Source organism: Ovis canadensis, chromosome 8 (assembly GCF_042477335.2).
Source record: "Ovis canadensis isolate MfBH-ARS-UI-01 breed Bighorn chromosome 8, ARS-UI_OviCan_v2, whole genome shotgun sequence".
Classification (NCBI taxonomy): domain Eukaryota; kingdom Metazoa; phylum Chordata; class Mammalia; order Artiodactyla; family Bovidae; genus Ovis; species Ovis canadensis.
Genome location: NC_091252.1, coordinates 63,435,324 through 63,452,591, shown reverse-complemented (window position 1 = coordinate 63,452,591; position 17,268 = coordinate 63,435,324). Strand labels below are relative to the sequence as shown.

At 38.5% G+C, this 17,268-nt stretch overlaps 1 protein-coding gene across 1 annotated transcript in view; it reads right to left on the bottom strand.

Annotated features, from left to right (window-relative positions):
• Nucleotides 1–17,268, bottom strand: part of CEP162 (centrosomal protein 162) — a 96,022-nt gene that overhangs the window by 36,382 nt on the left and 42,372 nt on the right. The window contains exons 10-16 of the mRNA XM_069598317.1: nucleotides 13,530–13,721; nucleotides 12,907–12,988; nucleotides 6,484–6,766; nucleotides 5,379–5,640; nucleotides 1,933–2,066; nucleotides 1,449–1,676; nucleotides 767–907 (exon numbers count right to left, since the gene is read on the bottom strand). Coding sequence (XP_069454418.1) covers nucleotides 767–907; nucleotides 1,449–1,676; nucleotides 1,933–2,066; nucleotides 5,379–5,640; nucleotides 6,484–6,766; nucleotides 12,907–12,988; nucleotides 13,530–13,721 — 1,322 coding nt within the window. The remainder of the gene's footprint in view (nucleotides 1–766; nucleotides 908–1,448; nucleotides 1,677–1,932; nucleotides 2,067–5,378; nucleotides 5,641–6,483; nucleotides 6,767–12,906; nucleotides 12,989–13,529; nucleotides 13,722–17,268) is intronic.

Genomic DNA, 17,268 nt, shown 5'->3' with positions numbered 1-17,268 from the left:
AAGACACTTACTCTTTGGAAGAAAAGTTATGACCAACCTAGATAGTATATTCAAAAGCAGAGACATTACTTTGCCCACTAAGATCCGTCTAGCCAAGGCTATGGTTTTTCCTGCGGTCATGTATGGATTTGAGAGTTGGACTGTGAAGAAGGCTGAATGCCGAAGAATTGATGCTTTTGAACTGTGGTGTTGGAGAAGACTCTTGAGAGTCCCTTGGACTGCAAGGAGATCCAACCAGTCCATTCTGAAGGAGACTGGCCCTGGGATTTCTTTGGAAGGAATGCTGCTAAAGCTGAAACTCCAGTTCTTTGGCCACCTCATGCAAAGAGTTGACTCACTGGAAAAGACTCTGATGCTGGGAGGGATTGGGGGCAGGAGAAAAAGGGGACGACAGAGGATGAGATGGCTGGATGGCATCACTGACTCGATGGATGTGAGTCTGAGTGAACTCCAGGAGTTGGTGATGGACAGGGAGGCCTGTCGTGCTGCGATTCATGGGGTCTCAAAGAGTCGGACACGACTGAGCGACTGAACTGAACTGATAGAGCAGGTAGTGAAGCAAAATCTAAAATCAGATTTTTTTGAATCCAGAACCCAAGCTCTTAACCACTTTAATTCTCCCCATAAAAAATGCCCAGACTAGTCAAATTATTACTTCCTTACATTGCCATTACCTGTTAAATGGACGCAGAAATATTTTTAAAGGCCTTATTTTTAAAATCAAAGAATCTCAAGACAAACTTAACTTTGTGTTGAAGAGCCATACCTGCTGATATCCTTGAAGAAGCATCTCTTGTTCTTGTATTTCTTTTTGGATTTGCTTCAATTTTTCTTCAGTGACAGGATCAGTTGTTTCTCCCAAATGCAACCACCTGTGTTTTTTGTTTGATTCTTCAAAGCTACTCAACTTAGAGAAAACGCAGGTATTGTTTCATTTGGGGAAGAAAATGATACAGTGAGAAGTGAGGAAGAACATCAGCAAACACCAGGTGTATAGACATAAGACTGTCTTACAAGCACACTAGAATTATCATAGCACCGACTACAATTAATTCACTACAGTGATGCTTTGTACTGATGGTTCTGATGGTGGAAGTAACTCAGAAATGCTACACAGTGTTACTTTCCTGAATCTAGAACTTCTATAGCTTTCTTTCTGAAACTGTTGTCTTCCCTGAAGGTCACAGTGAACCAAGTGATAAGTTTTCAAAAAGGACTGCTAACAAGAAAACTATCAAAACGAACCAATTTAACTTTTGATTTCCCCTCCAAGGATTTCATGTAGGCTCTTTCGTAAGAAAGAGCATTGTCAGGAACCATGTTCACGTTTATGCAGCAAATATATCAAGTCAAGAGGCCCCAGGGACAAGAAAATAACAATGCATTTAGCAAGGAGTTCAAGTTCTTTTTAATAAATAAAAGGAGAAATAGGACAATGTGTCTAGTACCTTGGCTTGAAGAATATAATTGTCTTGATTCAGCCTGAAGAGTTCCTTTTCCTGTTGTCTCTTTAGTTCCTCCATCTTATTTTCCAGCTCTTTCTCCTTTTCTGAGAAAGTGACTTTAATTTGTTCAATTAGGGCTTGGGCACCCTTCCATTTTTCCTCTGCTTCCTGAACTCTTTTAAACATAAGCAATTCTGTCTCCTTATTACCACCATGGTATCCTGAAGAATCCTTTTAATGAAAAGCATTACTTCATTATATAGAGTTACATAATAGATTCAAGCATAGGTGGTTAGGGGGAAAACACCCACAAAAAATAAAAATAACATGTTTAACAATATTCTACTAATCAAGAAGATCAATACATGTTCAATAAAAGTAATGAGTATCCATCAACACAAATTTCAAATATTTCATTTTTTACAATTGCTTCAATATATATAGAACATAAAACAGTATGAGTATTATTTTTAAATTTAATACCTACATTCTGAAACTGAACACAGGAGTCAGCTTCTGTGGGGCCCTCCGACGACTTAGGAGTAGCCAGCCAACTTTCAGTTTGGGGAGCTGGTTTACCCAAAGATGCAGGCTTGATCAGCTTTGTTGCAGGTAAGATTTCTAAATATTGTGAACAATGGATAAAAGCACCACAAATGTTACACATGTTGAGTGTGTATTCAGGCAATTATTTAACAATAAGTACTAATACAATGAGGACACCAAGACAAATGAGCATCTCAAAGGATTTGTTGCAACTTTCAGTTTGGGGAGCTGGTTTACCCAAAGATGCAGGCTTGATCAGCTTTGTTGCAGGTAAGATTTCTAAATATTGTGAACAATGGATAAAAGCACCACAAATGTTACACATGTTGAGTGTGTATTCAGGCAATTATTTAACAATAAGTACTAATACAATGAGGACACCAAGACAAATGAGCATCTCAAAGGAGGCTAATGCCTAACAAACACTGCAAGGCATCTGTTTCATTGCACTTGAATTTCAGCCCATAATCAACATTCTATTCAATTTGACACAGAATGCTCATTGACCCAAGATTCATATTAAATGACAGTCCTCAATAAATGTGAGGAGAATGTGGATTAAGGTAATTTCAGGTTTTATTATTTTTCAATAAGTTATCATTTTAAATAGCAATAGCAAATAGCAATAGCAAATAGAAGTATTTAAACAATGAATCAAAGAGCAGCTGGATAATGAAATATTTCAGTTCAAAGTATGCTTTCAAAGTACAATTTTTATAAATAATGTATATCAATACATAGTATCACTGGAATAATATAAATTTCACGCTAACCTCATAACAAGTAGTTTAAAATCTGATTAAAAATAAAATGATAAAACTGCTATAATACCCCATTTATTAAATTAGAAAACGTGGTTTATACACACACACACACATTCAGGTCAAATTTTCAGTTTTTAAGGTACCTTGTAAATCTTACAAAAAGAAGAAATAATTATAAGACCAATACGTTATTCAGTACATAATAAAAAAAATTAACAGAAATACCAAGAAGAGATCCTCAGGCCCATATTTTAATATTACAGATTCTGAACTGAATACTGCATAAACATGTACTTGATTGCCTTAGATGTAAATGAAACATCTGAAACTTAAATACTTTCTTCAAGATGCTAACTTTTTAAATGCAAGGTTGACTTTTTCATTGAAGTTAAAACACATGGTTATTAAAGATTTGGGAAACATAGGAAAGTCAAAAGAAACAACAAGTCCCCAATAGGACCTTACCCTGAGATTTCCTTCTACTCTCTTCCAGGCATGCCAGTTTTTCTCATATAGTAGTAATCATATTTAATTGGACTGTGTGTTGTGGAAGGTTTTCTGAAGAAAATTTCTTACACTGTTCATAAGCAGTTTGAGTCACTGTAAAAGCAGGCATTAAACCTTCCAAGTCACTGGAGGTCCATTAACATGGCCAATGGATGGTGTGTGATCTGCTAGCGTTGTGATTCTTCCAAGGACATGGCAGTCAAGAGTGACAAGTGGTTCTTGCTCAAGCTGCAGTCAGCCAGCGCTTTGATGCCAAATTGTTCTTTCCTGAGTTCTTAATTTTGGTCTCCCTATGTAATTATTTTCAGTAACAGTTCATGGACAATATCTTTTCTCTTTATACATGAAAGAAAATTTACTTGGATATAAAATTCAAATGTGAAAAGTGCAGTGTTTGGAACTTATGAGCCCTTCTTGAAAAAACAATGGATTAAGAAAATTTAGTCAAATAAGAAATCAATCAAAATAATTCTAGAAAGTGATGGTTAAGGGACTGGTGAGAAGCATTCTGGTCCTTTAACACCCAGAACCAAGACTAACATTCAAAAGCTGTGGAGAATTAGTTGCTAGAGAGAATATAATAGATATATCTCGAACAAGTAAAAATAAAACCAACAAAAATGAGCAGCAGGGATGTGAGTGGGGGTTTTATTACCTCATATTTCATAGAAGGGAAACTGATAATGTATAGAATTGAAAAATGTAGGTAAAAACAACAACACAGTTTTGGCAACCTTTCAGGGGTTTTCATAGTCTATTTTATTAAAACGATCTTCTGGGATATAATATTTCTTTGGAGGAAGTTTCTTTTTCTTCTTACGGATTTAAGTAAAACTAAATCTAATATTTACTTTAAAAGAACTTATGAAGTGTGATCTGTTCTTATAAAATGTTTTGTTTGCTCGTTCACATGCTTGCCTTTCTTCTTCCTTCTAGTCATTTCACAGAAAAGTAAGAGAAAACGAGACCCCAGACTTCTTAGAGGAAGGGACTAGAGGTCCACAGATTGAGAACAGGAGGAAAGGATGCTTCCTTAAGCCAGCAATTATGATTCTGTGTCTCCAGAAGACCCGCCCTGACTGCTGTTCCCCTGCTGACACGCGTCAGCCCCAGCCTTTCCAGCTTACATGCATGAGTTTCTGCAGTGAGTATGCATGAGCATAGACAGAAGAAAAGAATCTTTGATGCTGAAAGAATTTTAAATACAGTTAAAAGTGGTCCTGAAATTGACAGTTGCAGGGAAAGGCAAGGGAAAACACTAAGGCAGAAGCAAATTTTCCAACGAGGTTATTTCTCCTCTGACAACTATTGTTACCAGGTCACAATGATGGAACTGGCCACCTATTCAATTTAATCACACAGAAAAGGACAAAATGTTTCTGGCTCTATTGCTCTCCCTCCGCCAATGAAGTCCAAAGGCAACAGAAATGTAGGTCTAAGTCAAACATCTCTATTTCTTTTACTAGCATCATGGGCTTCTAAGTGGAAAATTACCCTTGCCTACTGCCAACATATTAAAAAAGGACTGGATTAGGAAATAACTAGATTAGGAGGCACTGTGATGAGATGTGGGAGGAGTAGGGGGCAACAGAGGATGAGATGGTTGGATGGCATCACTGACTCAATGGACATGAGTCTGAACAACCTCTGGGAGTTGGTGATGGACAGGAGCTGGACACGACTGAGCGACTGAACTGAACTGTGATGTATAGAAGTAGGCATTCTGTGATCCAGAAAACATCTTGACTCTCCAAGTCTATACTGAACAAATACCCAGGTATTTCTTTCTGGATCAACCTTCATCTGGACATTGCCACTTGATTCTGAATTGACAGTTCTGCTCTGGCAAACATTTTGAATATTACAAAGCCAACCAGATGAGGAGTTGGATTCTCCTATCTTATACTCACTTCCTATACTTTCTGGGTTTCTTTCAGGAAGACCTAGAACTAACGAAAAACCTCCTGAACTCAATAGAATTGACTCTTTCAGAAATGCAATGTAATACGGTCAAATTCATTTTTTTCTATTAATAAGGAAAGTTCATTGAAGGAGAAAGGAAACAAGGAAAGCAGAGAACAAGGAAAATAATATACTATATGCATAGAATGATTACCTTTTTTCCTGCTTTGATTTGAGGCAAGAATAGATCTCAAGTTTTTGCTCTTCATGATGTCCTTTGAAGTTTTCTTTTCAAGATTAGAAAATGTCTTGAATGGTGAACTGGGTTTGCCATACCCTGAACTCCTAACTGATGCATATAATCCACTCTGGGGTTTTCTTTTAAATAAAGGAGGTGCACTTTTGGCCTTCTTGTATGGTAGCTGTTTACTAGTTACAGTCCCTTCTTCTCCAGAATCGAGTTGAGATCTTAAAGTCTGCATACAAGTACAAACTCTTTAGTACTTAAATAAACTTCAACTATAGTTACAAGTAAGATTAACAGGTAGCAAAATCATAGTGATAACTAAAGAACATAATTCATAGAAGGCAAACCATTAAAGTTCTCTAAATTAAATTCATCAGAATTTTAATATTTGGAACCAACATTTTCAAAATCAAGAGTAAGACACAGCAAAATAATAAAACAAAATAAGCCTGCCAAAAGCAATGAATGAACATGGAGGAAAGCAGAGAAGAACAAATTTTGAAATGACAAAAATCTTTTTCTCCAGATCTCTCAATGTAAAAGTTTATTAGTACCCTGCCTTATTCTGTAAGGTGATAGTTCATGGTAAACACATAACTCAAAACTGTAAAATAAAAACGGAATGCTGTGGTCGTGGTCTGATTATATTAGACTAAATCAAGAACAGAGAAAAAAGGAACAGTGGAATGTAGGTTTCTCAAGAGCTGTGAACAGCATGTATACGAAATGTCAACTTGCCTACTTTTGGAGAACAGAGACTACTAGACGACTGTAAAGCACTAGTAATGATGAGTACACGTAATTTTCTTCTGCTACTCAAACTCTAGACTGTGTTTACTAAAAAAATGAAAATATGAAGAATGGCTTCTAAAAGAGAGCTAATGCTACAGTGGTATTTTCAAATTTGGGGACCGTAGAGTGTTATTATAGATACTTCTCAAAGATGTCCAGGATTTACGTGGAGGTCAGTATGTAATCGATCCCACTAGCTTAGGAAATACATACTTCTCAACAGTATTTACGTAAGTTCATTTATCAGAATGTCAAATCAATTCAAATTATAAAAACTTACCTTATTTGTTTTGTCATCCTGAAGTAATAATGAAGGACCAATAGATATTTTTTTCTTCAAAATATCAAAGTACACTTTATCTATTTGTTCTTGCATAGGATTTACTCTTGGATGGTTATCTTCTGTAACTTCATTTGTTGCCTTTTCTAAAACTACATTCTCTTCATTTTTGTCCAAAAATTGGCTCACAGTTTGTGGTTCTTGAGATACAACATTTGGGTTAATCTTAAGGGGTAAAGGGCTAACAAATTCAGTTTCTTTATTCTCAGCCAGTTTCTTAGAGCTATAAAACAAAACAGGATACAGAGAATGAACCCTATATAAGTCCTCAAATATCAGTTTTATTAATATGTGTATATACATTATATAAAAACATATTTACATTAACATATAATATTAAATATATTTAATATTTGTACATGTTTAAATTAGGTTATTAATGTGAAACATATTATTTACAATTCTGGTTAAGACAGTAAACTTACACAGCATCACATAATTGTTTAAAATAATAATTTCAAGGCAGCGTAAGGGACTTCATGGTTGACTCTGAGACCTACTTCAAAGGAAAGACAAACCAAACAACACTGAGATTGCTTTTGTCCAAGAAAAATTTAAAAATGAATTTCTAAATGGCCTTTTTGTAATATAGCTCATAACATTAACATGCATTTTAGGCAGGAAAAATATTTTATACATTTCTAGCTTCCCTGGTAGCTCAGCTGGTAAAGAACCCTCCTGCAATGCAGAAGACCATGGTTCAATTCTCAGCTGAGGAAGATCCCCTGGAGAAGGGATAGGCTTCCCATTCCAGTATTCTTGGGCTTCCCTGGTGGCTCAGCTGGTAAAGAATCTGCCTGCAATGCCAGAGACCTGGGTTTGATCCCCTCGGTTGGTAAGATCCCCTGAAGGAGCGCATGGCAACCCACTCCAGTATTCTTGCCTGGAGAATGTTCATGGGAGAATCCCCATGAACAGAGGAGCCTGGCGGGCTACAGTCCATGGGGTCATTAAGAGCCAGACATGACTGAGCAACTAAGTACACACACTGAAGAAATAAAGAAGTAACCTGATTATCCTCATAATTGTTCCCTTTTCTTGCTGTGAACCGAATGAACTACATTTCATCACTGCTTTCAGTCTAGATGGGGCCAGACGCTAGTTCTCATCTTTAGAATGTGAGTGCTATGATGACAAGAATCTAAAATAGGAGGCTTAGTCGTTGGGTTTTAGGTGGCAAGGAAACTGATACAGAGGCTGGAGAGGTAACAACCCATGTTTTATGGTAACAGAACGTTTGCTAAACTGTCACCTACAACAGTTTATAAGGCAGACCACACGGCTACCCAGTCGAGGGTACTAAGAAAATGGCAGGAGAGAACAGGCAGTTTTTAAGTGCCAGCTACCACTGACTACTTTTGACAAGATATTATGAGAAAAAAATAATTTCAAGATAGAATGGGTTGGTTTGTTAAGAAGAAATCAGAGGGAACAAAGTCTGGACATTTAAGGTGTCTTAGGTTCACTCTCCGTGTCTCAACTCAAACAGTAAGATTCAGCATTACAAGATGCTGTGAACAAGCAAGATACCAATGAGAGCTTCTTGGTTGAAAAGAGTGACTCAGTCCCTTGGCAAATATCATATATTCTAAGCGTCATCTTCAAACTTAAGGTTATTGTTCCTAATAATATATTCAGACAGCTGCAACTGAGAGAGAAAAAACAGAGGGAATAAGGAAGCAGACGTAAAACAGATCTAAAACCTTTGTCTAGCAAAGAATGTTAAGTGTAGTTACTGGCACAGGGGACTAACTGGAACCAAGCACAGCAGAAGCCTAATAAACTTTCTGAAGGAACTGTAATGACAAAGAAACCACAACTCTACTTAAAAAAGAAAAAAGGCTAGAGACCTGTTTGGGAGCCTTAAACCACCTGCAGGCAGAAAGCAGACGGAGAAACGAGTGCCTCCTCCAAGAAGGGCATACCCTCCCACTGAAAACCACTTCAGCTGAAGCCAATGGTGATGAAATACAAGACAAATTCTTCAAGGATTGGAACCAAGAGCTATATGAAACAGTAGAGTTACTTGGTAGTTCCGCCTTAAGAGCAGAATCATGGCCTAATTAAGGAAAATTCTTTACAAGGTCTTTCAGTGGATTTCAAAGTTGCATTACTGATGGCTATATTTTCTTCTCATACTTTTCCATTCTGAATGGGAAGGGTGTGGGTAAGGAAGTAGTAACTTCTCTTTTTAATTCATTGATTAGCAGACAACGAGGAGCTACATTCAAACCTGACAGAGAACCTTGGTGAACCTGTGCTTCACCAAGAAATACTGGCCTTCAGATGGATACAGTCCTAGATGAGACTTTGGGCTATCTGCCGGGGAGGAGCTGAGTAGGTCTTTGTGTGAAGTAGGTCTTCCTGTGAAGAGTGGAATGGATATTTCACAGAAGCGGAGATTCGCTAGAGGCCTACCAAATGCATTTACTTTCTCTCTGGGTACACAAGCAAACCACATTTTCCATTCCTTTTGGACCTTGTTAGCTAGAGGTGCTGGTTCTTACCAATCGAATATGGACTAAAGTGATGTAACATTTCTGTTGAGGCAGTTAAAAGGAAGTGCCATCTTTTTTCTCTCCTTATAGACTCTTTACATGAAGCCAAGAGAAACTTAAAGCTGTGTGCTGATGACTGAAACAGCCTGGGTCCCTAAATGACTGTGGACGACAGTCCCACCGCAACTCCACTGAGACACACGGAATTATGTTGTGAACAAGAAATTCATTTTTGATTATGTTAAACTATTAAAATTTCAAGGGATTTTTTCTGTTGTTATAGCGCCTAGAATTACTTATCCTAGTTTACTATAAAAAGTTTTTTTGATAAGTAAACTAGGGTTTATACTTATGCCTTGAATGTAAGTACACTTTTTTCAGCTCTTAAACACAAATGCAAAACTCCATACTAGAATTCACATTACTAAAATGGTGCTACCTAGAGCCAGATATCCTACAATGTGAAGTCAAGTGGGCCTTAGGAAGCATCACTACACACAAAGCTAGTGGAGGTGATGGAATTCCAGTGGAGCTATTTCAAATTCTAGAAGATGATGCTGTGAAAGTGCTCAATATGCCAGCAAATTTGGTAAACTCAGCAGTGGCCAAAGGACTGGAAAAGGTCTGTTTTCATTCCAATCTCAAAGAAAGGCAATGCCAAAGAATGCTCAAACTACCGCACAATTGTACTCATCTCACACATTAGTAAAGTAATGCTTAAAATTCTCCAAGCCAGACTTCAGCAATACATGAACCGTGAAATTCCAGATGTTCAAGCTGGATTTAGAAAAGGCAGAGGAACCAGAGATCAAATTGCCAACATCTGCTGGATCATGGAAAAAGCAAGAGGGTTCCAGGAAAATATCTGTTTCTGCTTTATGAACTATGCCAAAGCCTTTGACTGTTTGGATCCAAAATAAACTGTGGAAAATTCTGAAAGAGATGGGCATACCGGACCACCTACCTGACTTGTCTCTTGAGAAATCTGTATGCAGGTGAGGAAGCAACAGTTAGAACTGGACATGGAACAACAGACTATTTCCAAATAGGAAAAGGAGTACATCAAGGCTGTATATTGTCTCCCTGCTTATTTAACTTCTATGCAGAGTACATCATGAGAAACGCTGGGCTTGAAGAAGCACAAGCTGGAATCAAGATTGCCGGATATGCGGCAATATCAGATACGCGGACACCACCACCCTTAGGGCAAAAAGCAAGGAAGTGAAAGAGGAGGGTGAAAAAGTTGGCGTACAGCTCAACATTCAGAAAACTAATGGCACAGTTCAAAAGCATCAATTGTTCGGCGCCTCAGCCTTCTTCATAGTCCAACTCTCACATCCATACATGACCACTGGAAAAACCAAAGCTTTGACTAGACAGACCTTTGTTGGCAAAGTAGTGTCTCTGCTTTTCAATATGCTATCTAGGTTGGTCATAATTTCCTTCCAAGGAGTAAGCGTCTTTTAATTTCATGGCTGCAATCACCATCTGCAGTGATTTGGGAGCTTCCCAAAATAAAGTCTGCCACTGTTTCCACTGTTTCCCCATCTATTTGCCATGAAATGATGGGACCAGATGCCATGATCTTCGTTTTCTGAATGTTGAGCTTTAAGCCAAATTTTTCACTCTCCTCTTTCACTTTCATCAAGAGGCTTTTTAGTTCCTCTTCACTTCCTGCCATAAGGGTGGTGTCATCTGCATATCTGAGGTTATGGATATTTCTCCTGGCAATCTTGATTCCAGCTTGTGCTTCTTCCAGTCCAACGTTTCTCAGAATGTACTCTGCATAGAAGTTAAATAAGCAGGGTGACAATATACAGCCTTGATGTACTCCTTTTCCTATTTGGAACCAGTCTGTTGTTCCATGTCCAGTTCTAACTGTTGCTTCCTAACCTGCATATAGGTTTCTCAAGAGGCAGGTCAGGTGGTCTGGTATTCCCATCACTTTCAGAATTTTCCACAGTTTATTGTGATCCACACAGGCAAAGGCTTTGGCATAGTCAATAAAGAAGAAATAGATGTTTTTCTGGAACTCTCTTGCTTTTTCCATGATCCAGCGGATGTTGGCAATTTGATCTCTGGTTCTTCTGCCTTTTCTCAAACCAGCTTGACCATCTGGAAGTTCACGGTTCACGTATTGCTGAAGCCTGGCTTGGAGAATTTTGAGCATTACTTTACTAACATGTGAGATGAATGCAATTGTGCGGTAGTTTGAGCATTCAGTAATACTACCATAGCCCAAAACAGCAATGATTATGTGAGCACAACTGCCCTTTAAAACTATTAACTAGCACTGCAGATCAGTGGAAGAATCTAGACTTAGTATTCAAGTAGATGGGTTTCCCTAGTAGCCCAGTCAGTAAAGAATCTTTCTGCAATGTAGGAGACCAGGGTTCAACCCAAGGTCAGGAAGATCCCCTGGAGAAGGAAATGGCAACCCACTACAGTATTCTTGTCTGAAAAATCCGATTGACAGAGGAGTCTGGCAAGCTGCAGTCCATGGAGTCACAAAAGTCGGACATGACTTAGCAACAAAACCAGATGTTTTAGTATAAGCTACACTGAATTTTGTCTCAACTAGCACAAATGTAGGAAAAAGACCAAGAAATCACTGCAAGTGGATTTACATGATGAAGATGGAGTTCAAGGAGGGGCTCAAAAACTTGTTTGTTAAAACATAAATGAACAAGTGAATACATGAACAGATGACAGGCTTTTCACAGAAACATTTTACGGAGATAAAAACCCGACAATCTGAGTATGTTCTGGGGTCATGGCCATGCGACCTTGAGAAATTAATTTAACCTCTTTAATCCCGAGTTTCTTATCTATGAAATGAGGATGAAATGGACTAGACTTCATGGAACTGCTATAAGATTAAATAAAGTCTGATAGGTAAAGAGCTTTGTACAGCACCTAGCCCACAGTAAGCACATGATTAAAATGTTCGCTGTTACTGTCATCATCATCGTCTGGTTCCTGTGAGAGCTCTGCCAGTTACGTCTGCTTACTTCGGGTGCATCACTTGAATGGTGGGGATAAAGATGCTGACCTATTTGTTCTGAAGATCTCACGATACCGGATGTGGCTCTCCTGGTGCTGCGTGAATGCCAAGCTGTCCTACGACAAGGTGACTGGGATATGAGTCTCTGTGCTGGTGCATGGCAGCCAGGCCCTGAAAACTGTCATTACAATATGCTGGAGCTGGCGATTTTTGTGAAGCCCATTTCTCTTGTGACCCAAGATCTCACCCTGGGAGACGACAGCTAGTCTGTAACTCAGTGCAGAATTTACTGGTTTATAAAGAAGCGAGTAGATGACTCACATGTAGAATAAAATTCACGTTCACTCTCAGTGTTCGAATCAGCTGTCCCTGAGATATTTAGAGCTGAAGGGATTTTATTTTTCAGTGAAAAGCTTTAAGACTACCCATCTAATGGCAGCAACTTTTTAGTAGCAATTGTTTATTTTTTTATTTTAGAACTAGATGAATTTTGATAAACTGAGTAAAGATTAATAGGAAAAGAAAACAGGAATGCCTCACAGGTAGACTCATACCAGCTACCTATTAACCATTCACTAGGAATGGTTCAGTTCAGTTCAGTCGCTCAGTCATGCCCAACTCTTTGCAACCCCGTGAAATGCAGCACAACAGGCCTCCCTGTCCATCACCATCTCCTGGAGTTTATCCAAACTCATGTCCATTGAGTTGGTGACGCCATCTAACCATCTCATCCTCTGTCGTCGTCTTCTCCTCCTGCCCTCAATGGGAAAGACTGGTAGAACAAATGATTCTAGAAGTCTGCAGTGACAAAACTATAAACAAACAAACCAGCCTGCATGATCCATTCCAAGAAACTCATACCTGACAGGTTGTAAATCAAAACCACTGACCCCGAAGGAATCTATTCGGATAGGCTTCATCAGCTCCTCTACTGTGGGCAGATCTGAGGGAACAAAAGTTAAAACAGCAACCAAAAAGGTTATGGAAATTGCTTACTTTAACGCCTAATACCACCAAAATCACATTTTCTCTGATTGACATAGTTAACAAAATGATACATATAATCATCCCAGGTTCCCACTGTAAACTTATTTGTACCAAAAAAAATCTTTGGTATTTATATTTGAAATATATATCTACTTTCATTCCAAGTATAGGTGTATGGATATATCTACAAACATTATTTAGTTGATCCCCTCAAACTTTCTCCATTAAAAAAAAATAACATTAGTATATGTTCATGGAAAAGTACAAAAAAATATGAAAATAATCAAGAGATTTCTTAATTTGGTCAAAGCATATTAGAGGAGGAATTAAAATTTTAACCTATTTTTGATGCTAACTTTATAGTTAAAAAGGTAATTCCCAGATTTATTTAAACTTTTAAATTCAGATACTGAGAAATCATTACCACAGCCAATTGTATTTAAATTATACCATACTGAAAACAGTTCGGAGAGAGGCTCAAACAAAGACGCTTTTACCAGACTCTGTAGTAGAGATGTTTTTAGAGGACCCTTCATTTTCTTGAAGATGATCTTTTGTTGAGCTCTTGGTATCTTCTGCTGCATTGCTCTCAGTTCTTTGTTCATCTGCAACTCCCAAAGAATGGACTATGTGACAATAAGCCTGATGTAGAGCTTCAATGTCACTATTGCTTTGTCCATAAGAAATGCCTGTTGAGATAAATGTAATCTCTAGTATGACCACACAAATACATGAGAAATATAAAACACTAAGTTCACCCCTTAATCTGTTAAGCATGATGAACAAGGCTGCAGGAAAATGCTAACATGATACAGAGTGAAATACAAACCTTAGTAATGGGTGGCCATAGCCTGCGAGCGTGAATCTCAGCAGGCTCAGGGCCTCTTTCAGCAGGCTGAAATGTGTTCTGACAGGCTAACTGTAAAAACATCTCTGCCTACTAACCCTATACAACCTCTCTGTACTGGAGAAAACTATTCCTAAATTTCTCAAACTGACACAAAAAGTTTTCAAGGATTCTGTCTCTCCTCTGCTCCACGCACCCCCACCCAGCCTCTCTCTGTTTTCCTGAGCCACCAAACATCTAGTATTCTTCATTTCTTCAACTGAAGTTCAGTCCTCTAACTTTGCAGTCCAGTGTGTTCCAAAACCCTGCTAAAGCTGCTATAATAAAAAGAAAGTAACTTCCCAGTAGACAAATCCAGCCTTAACTTTCTTCAGCCTGAAAACTTTTCTTTGCCCTGTGAGACACGTGGCCCTGCTCCTTCCCTGGGGCCTGTCTCCTCTGTATAACACGTGGCCCTGCTCCTTCCCTGGGGCCCGTCTCCTCTGTATAACACATGGCCCTGCTCCTTCCCTGGGGCCCGTCTCCTCTGTATAACACGTGGCCCTGCTCTTTTTCTGGGGACTGTTTCCTCTGTATACCTTCTTGTTCTCACTGCTCTGACGGATGCTTTACACCTTCTGTGGTTAATAGCTCATCTCAGGGCTCCATCATCAGCTCTCTTTTTTCAAACTTCTCTTTTTTATGGGTGTGTGTGTGGGGAGGTGCGGGGGGTGATGGATAATTTCATTAGCACCCTTTGCTTAGTAATTGCCTATAAACATTTGACTCCCAAACCTATGTCTTCTGTTTAATCTATCTTCTATCTCTTTTCTGAACATTGAACTTCCTAACAGACATGTAGACTGTTCTGTAAGCAAATCACATTTAATACATCCTCAAGTGAATTAATTACATTCCCCAACAAAAGCTGTTCTGCTCCCAGTATCTGCTGCTGTGCTGTGGTGTGATCAGTCACCCAGTTATCCAAAACAGAGAACCTCATCTCACAGTTCACTTTTCCTTCCCTACCAACCTCCTTCTCGTCCCATCAACTGATAAACTCTGGAGGAAAAAAATTCAAAGACTCTAATGACAATGACTATCTAAGATTTTTATGAGTATCTTCCTAGTCATTTTGTACTTTTCATTATTAACAGTAGAATTTTCAAAATTAGAAGAAATAAAAGCATTATAGACAAGTAGAAAAAAACAAGAGAAATAGGGTGATCAGAGTCCTGTTCTCTTGATACCTATAACCATTAATTAATGCCTAAAGATAAAAGAGCATATATACAGCCTCCTCTTTCTCTATATAATCTGTAAATTGCATAGTATAAAATTCTGAGGAACCAGTTTCAACTGTAAATGTAAGAGGGTGCCAAGTATCACACGTGATTATGTAAGAATGCCTTACAATGGAAGAGCTTTCCACCTGCTGCTTCAGGTCATCAGGTCACCAGGTCACCACTGCTATTTGGAGCCTGTCCAAGATGGAATAAATTTGCTTAAATAAACTAAAAACAAAAACGTGAAGAAGTAGACTTCCCTGGAGGTCCAGTGGTTAAGAATTCACCTTGCAATGCAAGGGATATAGGTCTGATTCCTGGTCGGGGAACTAAGATCCCACATGCTGCAGGGCAACCAAGTCCACGTGCCACAACTAGAGAACCTGAGCATTCTAACTACTGAAGCCTGCATACTCCAGAGCCTGTGCACCAGAGCCAGAGAATCTGTACGCCACCACAGAAGATCCTACAGGCTGTAACTAAGACCCAATGCAGCGAATAAATAAATAGACAAATACATTTAAAAAGTGGGGGATACCACCAGTTCGGAATCACTAACAGTTAAGTGGCTGAAATGTTCAGCAGGACTTGAGGAAAACAACCTTGCCTGCTAAAATAAGCCAATTTTTCCCCCAAACCATCTATCAGACTCAAAGGGAAAAGATAATTAATTTTTATGAAGAAATGAAAAAGGCAGAAGACATTTTTCCTCCTCTAGAGAAATACCTGGATGCCTAAGAATCTGCTGAGGATGCATGAAAGAAATGATCCCAGTGGGAAACAGCATCACAGTACTGAATGTGCATACCTAATTTAACAGGCATGAGGGGACAGGAAGAAGAGGTTTTGGCTTAAACTAACAGCTGAGCAAACATGTGAAAAAGCAAATTACCTAAAAGTTAAAAATTAGAAATGGAAGATAGAGAAGCATTAGATGCTGCTCAGAAAACAGAGCAAGGGAAAGGTACTTGTCTCCTAATTTGAATCATTAATCCAACTGATATTAAAAATAATTTCAGGGTCATAGATGTTGACCTTTTTTTAATATATATATATTTTGTTGAAGTACAGTTGTTTCAGATGCACAGCAAGGTGATTCAGTTATACAAACACACATATTACTTTTGAAATTATTTTCCATCATAGATAATTATGAGATATTCACTATAGTTCCCTGTGTTATACAGTAAACTTTTGTTGCCTATTGCATTATCTATTTTTTAGACTCTTTGAGACCCCATGGACTGTAGACCACCAGTCTCTCTGTCTTTATGACCCCATGGACTGTTGCCTGCCAGGCTCCTCTGTCCTGGGAGATTCTCCAGACAAGAATACTGGGGATCTTCCCAACCTAGGGATTGAACCCAGGTCTTCCACACTGCAGGCAGATTCTTTACTGTCTGAGCCACCAGGGAAGCCCTTTAATTAGAAATTTAACATTCTATTCATACCAAGTCCAGAGAAGGCAATGGCACCCCACTCCAGTACTCTTGCCTGGAAAATCCCATGGACGGAGGAGCCTGGTGGGCTGTAGTCCATGGGTCACTAAGAGTCGGACATGACTGAGCAACTTCACTTTCACTTTTCACTTTCATGCATTGGAGAAGGAAATGGCAACCCACTCCAGTGTTCTTGCCTGGAGAATCCCAGGGACGGGGGAGCCTGGTGGGCTGCCGTCTCTGCGGCTGCACAGAGTTGGACATGACTGAAGTGACTTAGTAGCAGCAGCAGCAGCAACATACTAAGTCAAACAAGTGGAATCAAAATGTCATAATTTTTTTAGTTAGGCAAAAATTCATAAGTTTTCTAAAATATATATATGTATTTATAGATATGTATACAAAAGCTTTTCTACTACACTTAATAAAGGCTTGAGAAAGAACATCAAAAAAAAAAAGAAGAGATAGAAAAATTGGAGAACATAAACTAAATGAAATGGGAGCACTGAATATGAAACAGAAAAAGGGAAACACACTAGATAAAAGTAAAAGATCATCATATTGTTTTTAAATATGACTGCTCATCAGAAACATATCTGGAGCTCTGGAGAAAGAGAGTAATACTTGAGCATTTGTATTTTTCAAAAAATTTCAAGATAATTCTGATATGCATCTGGATTTTAAA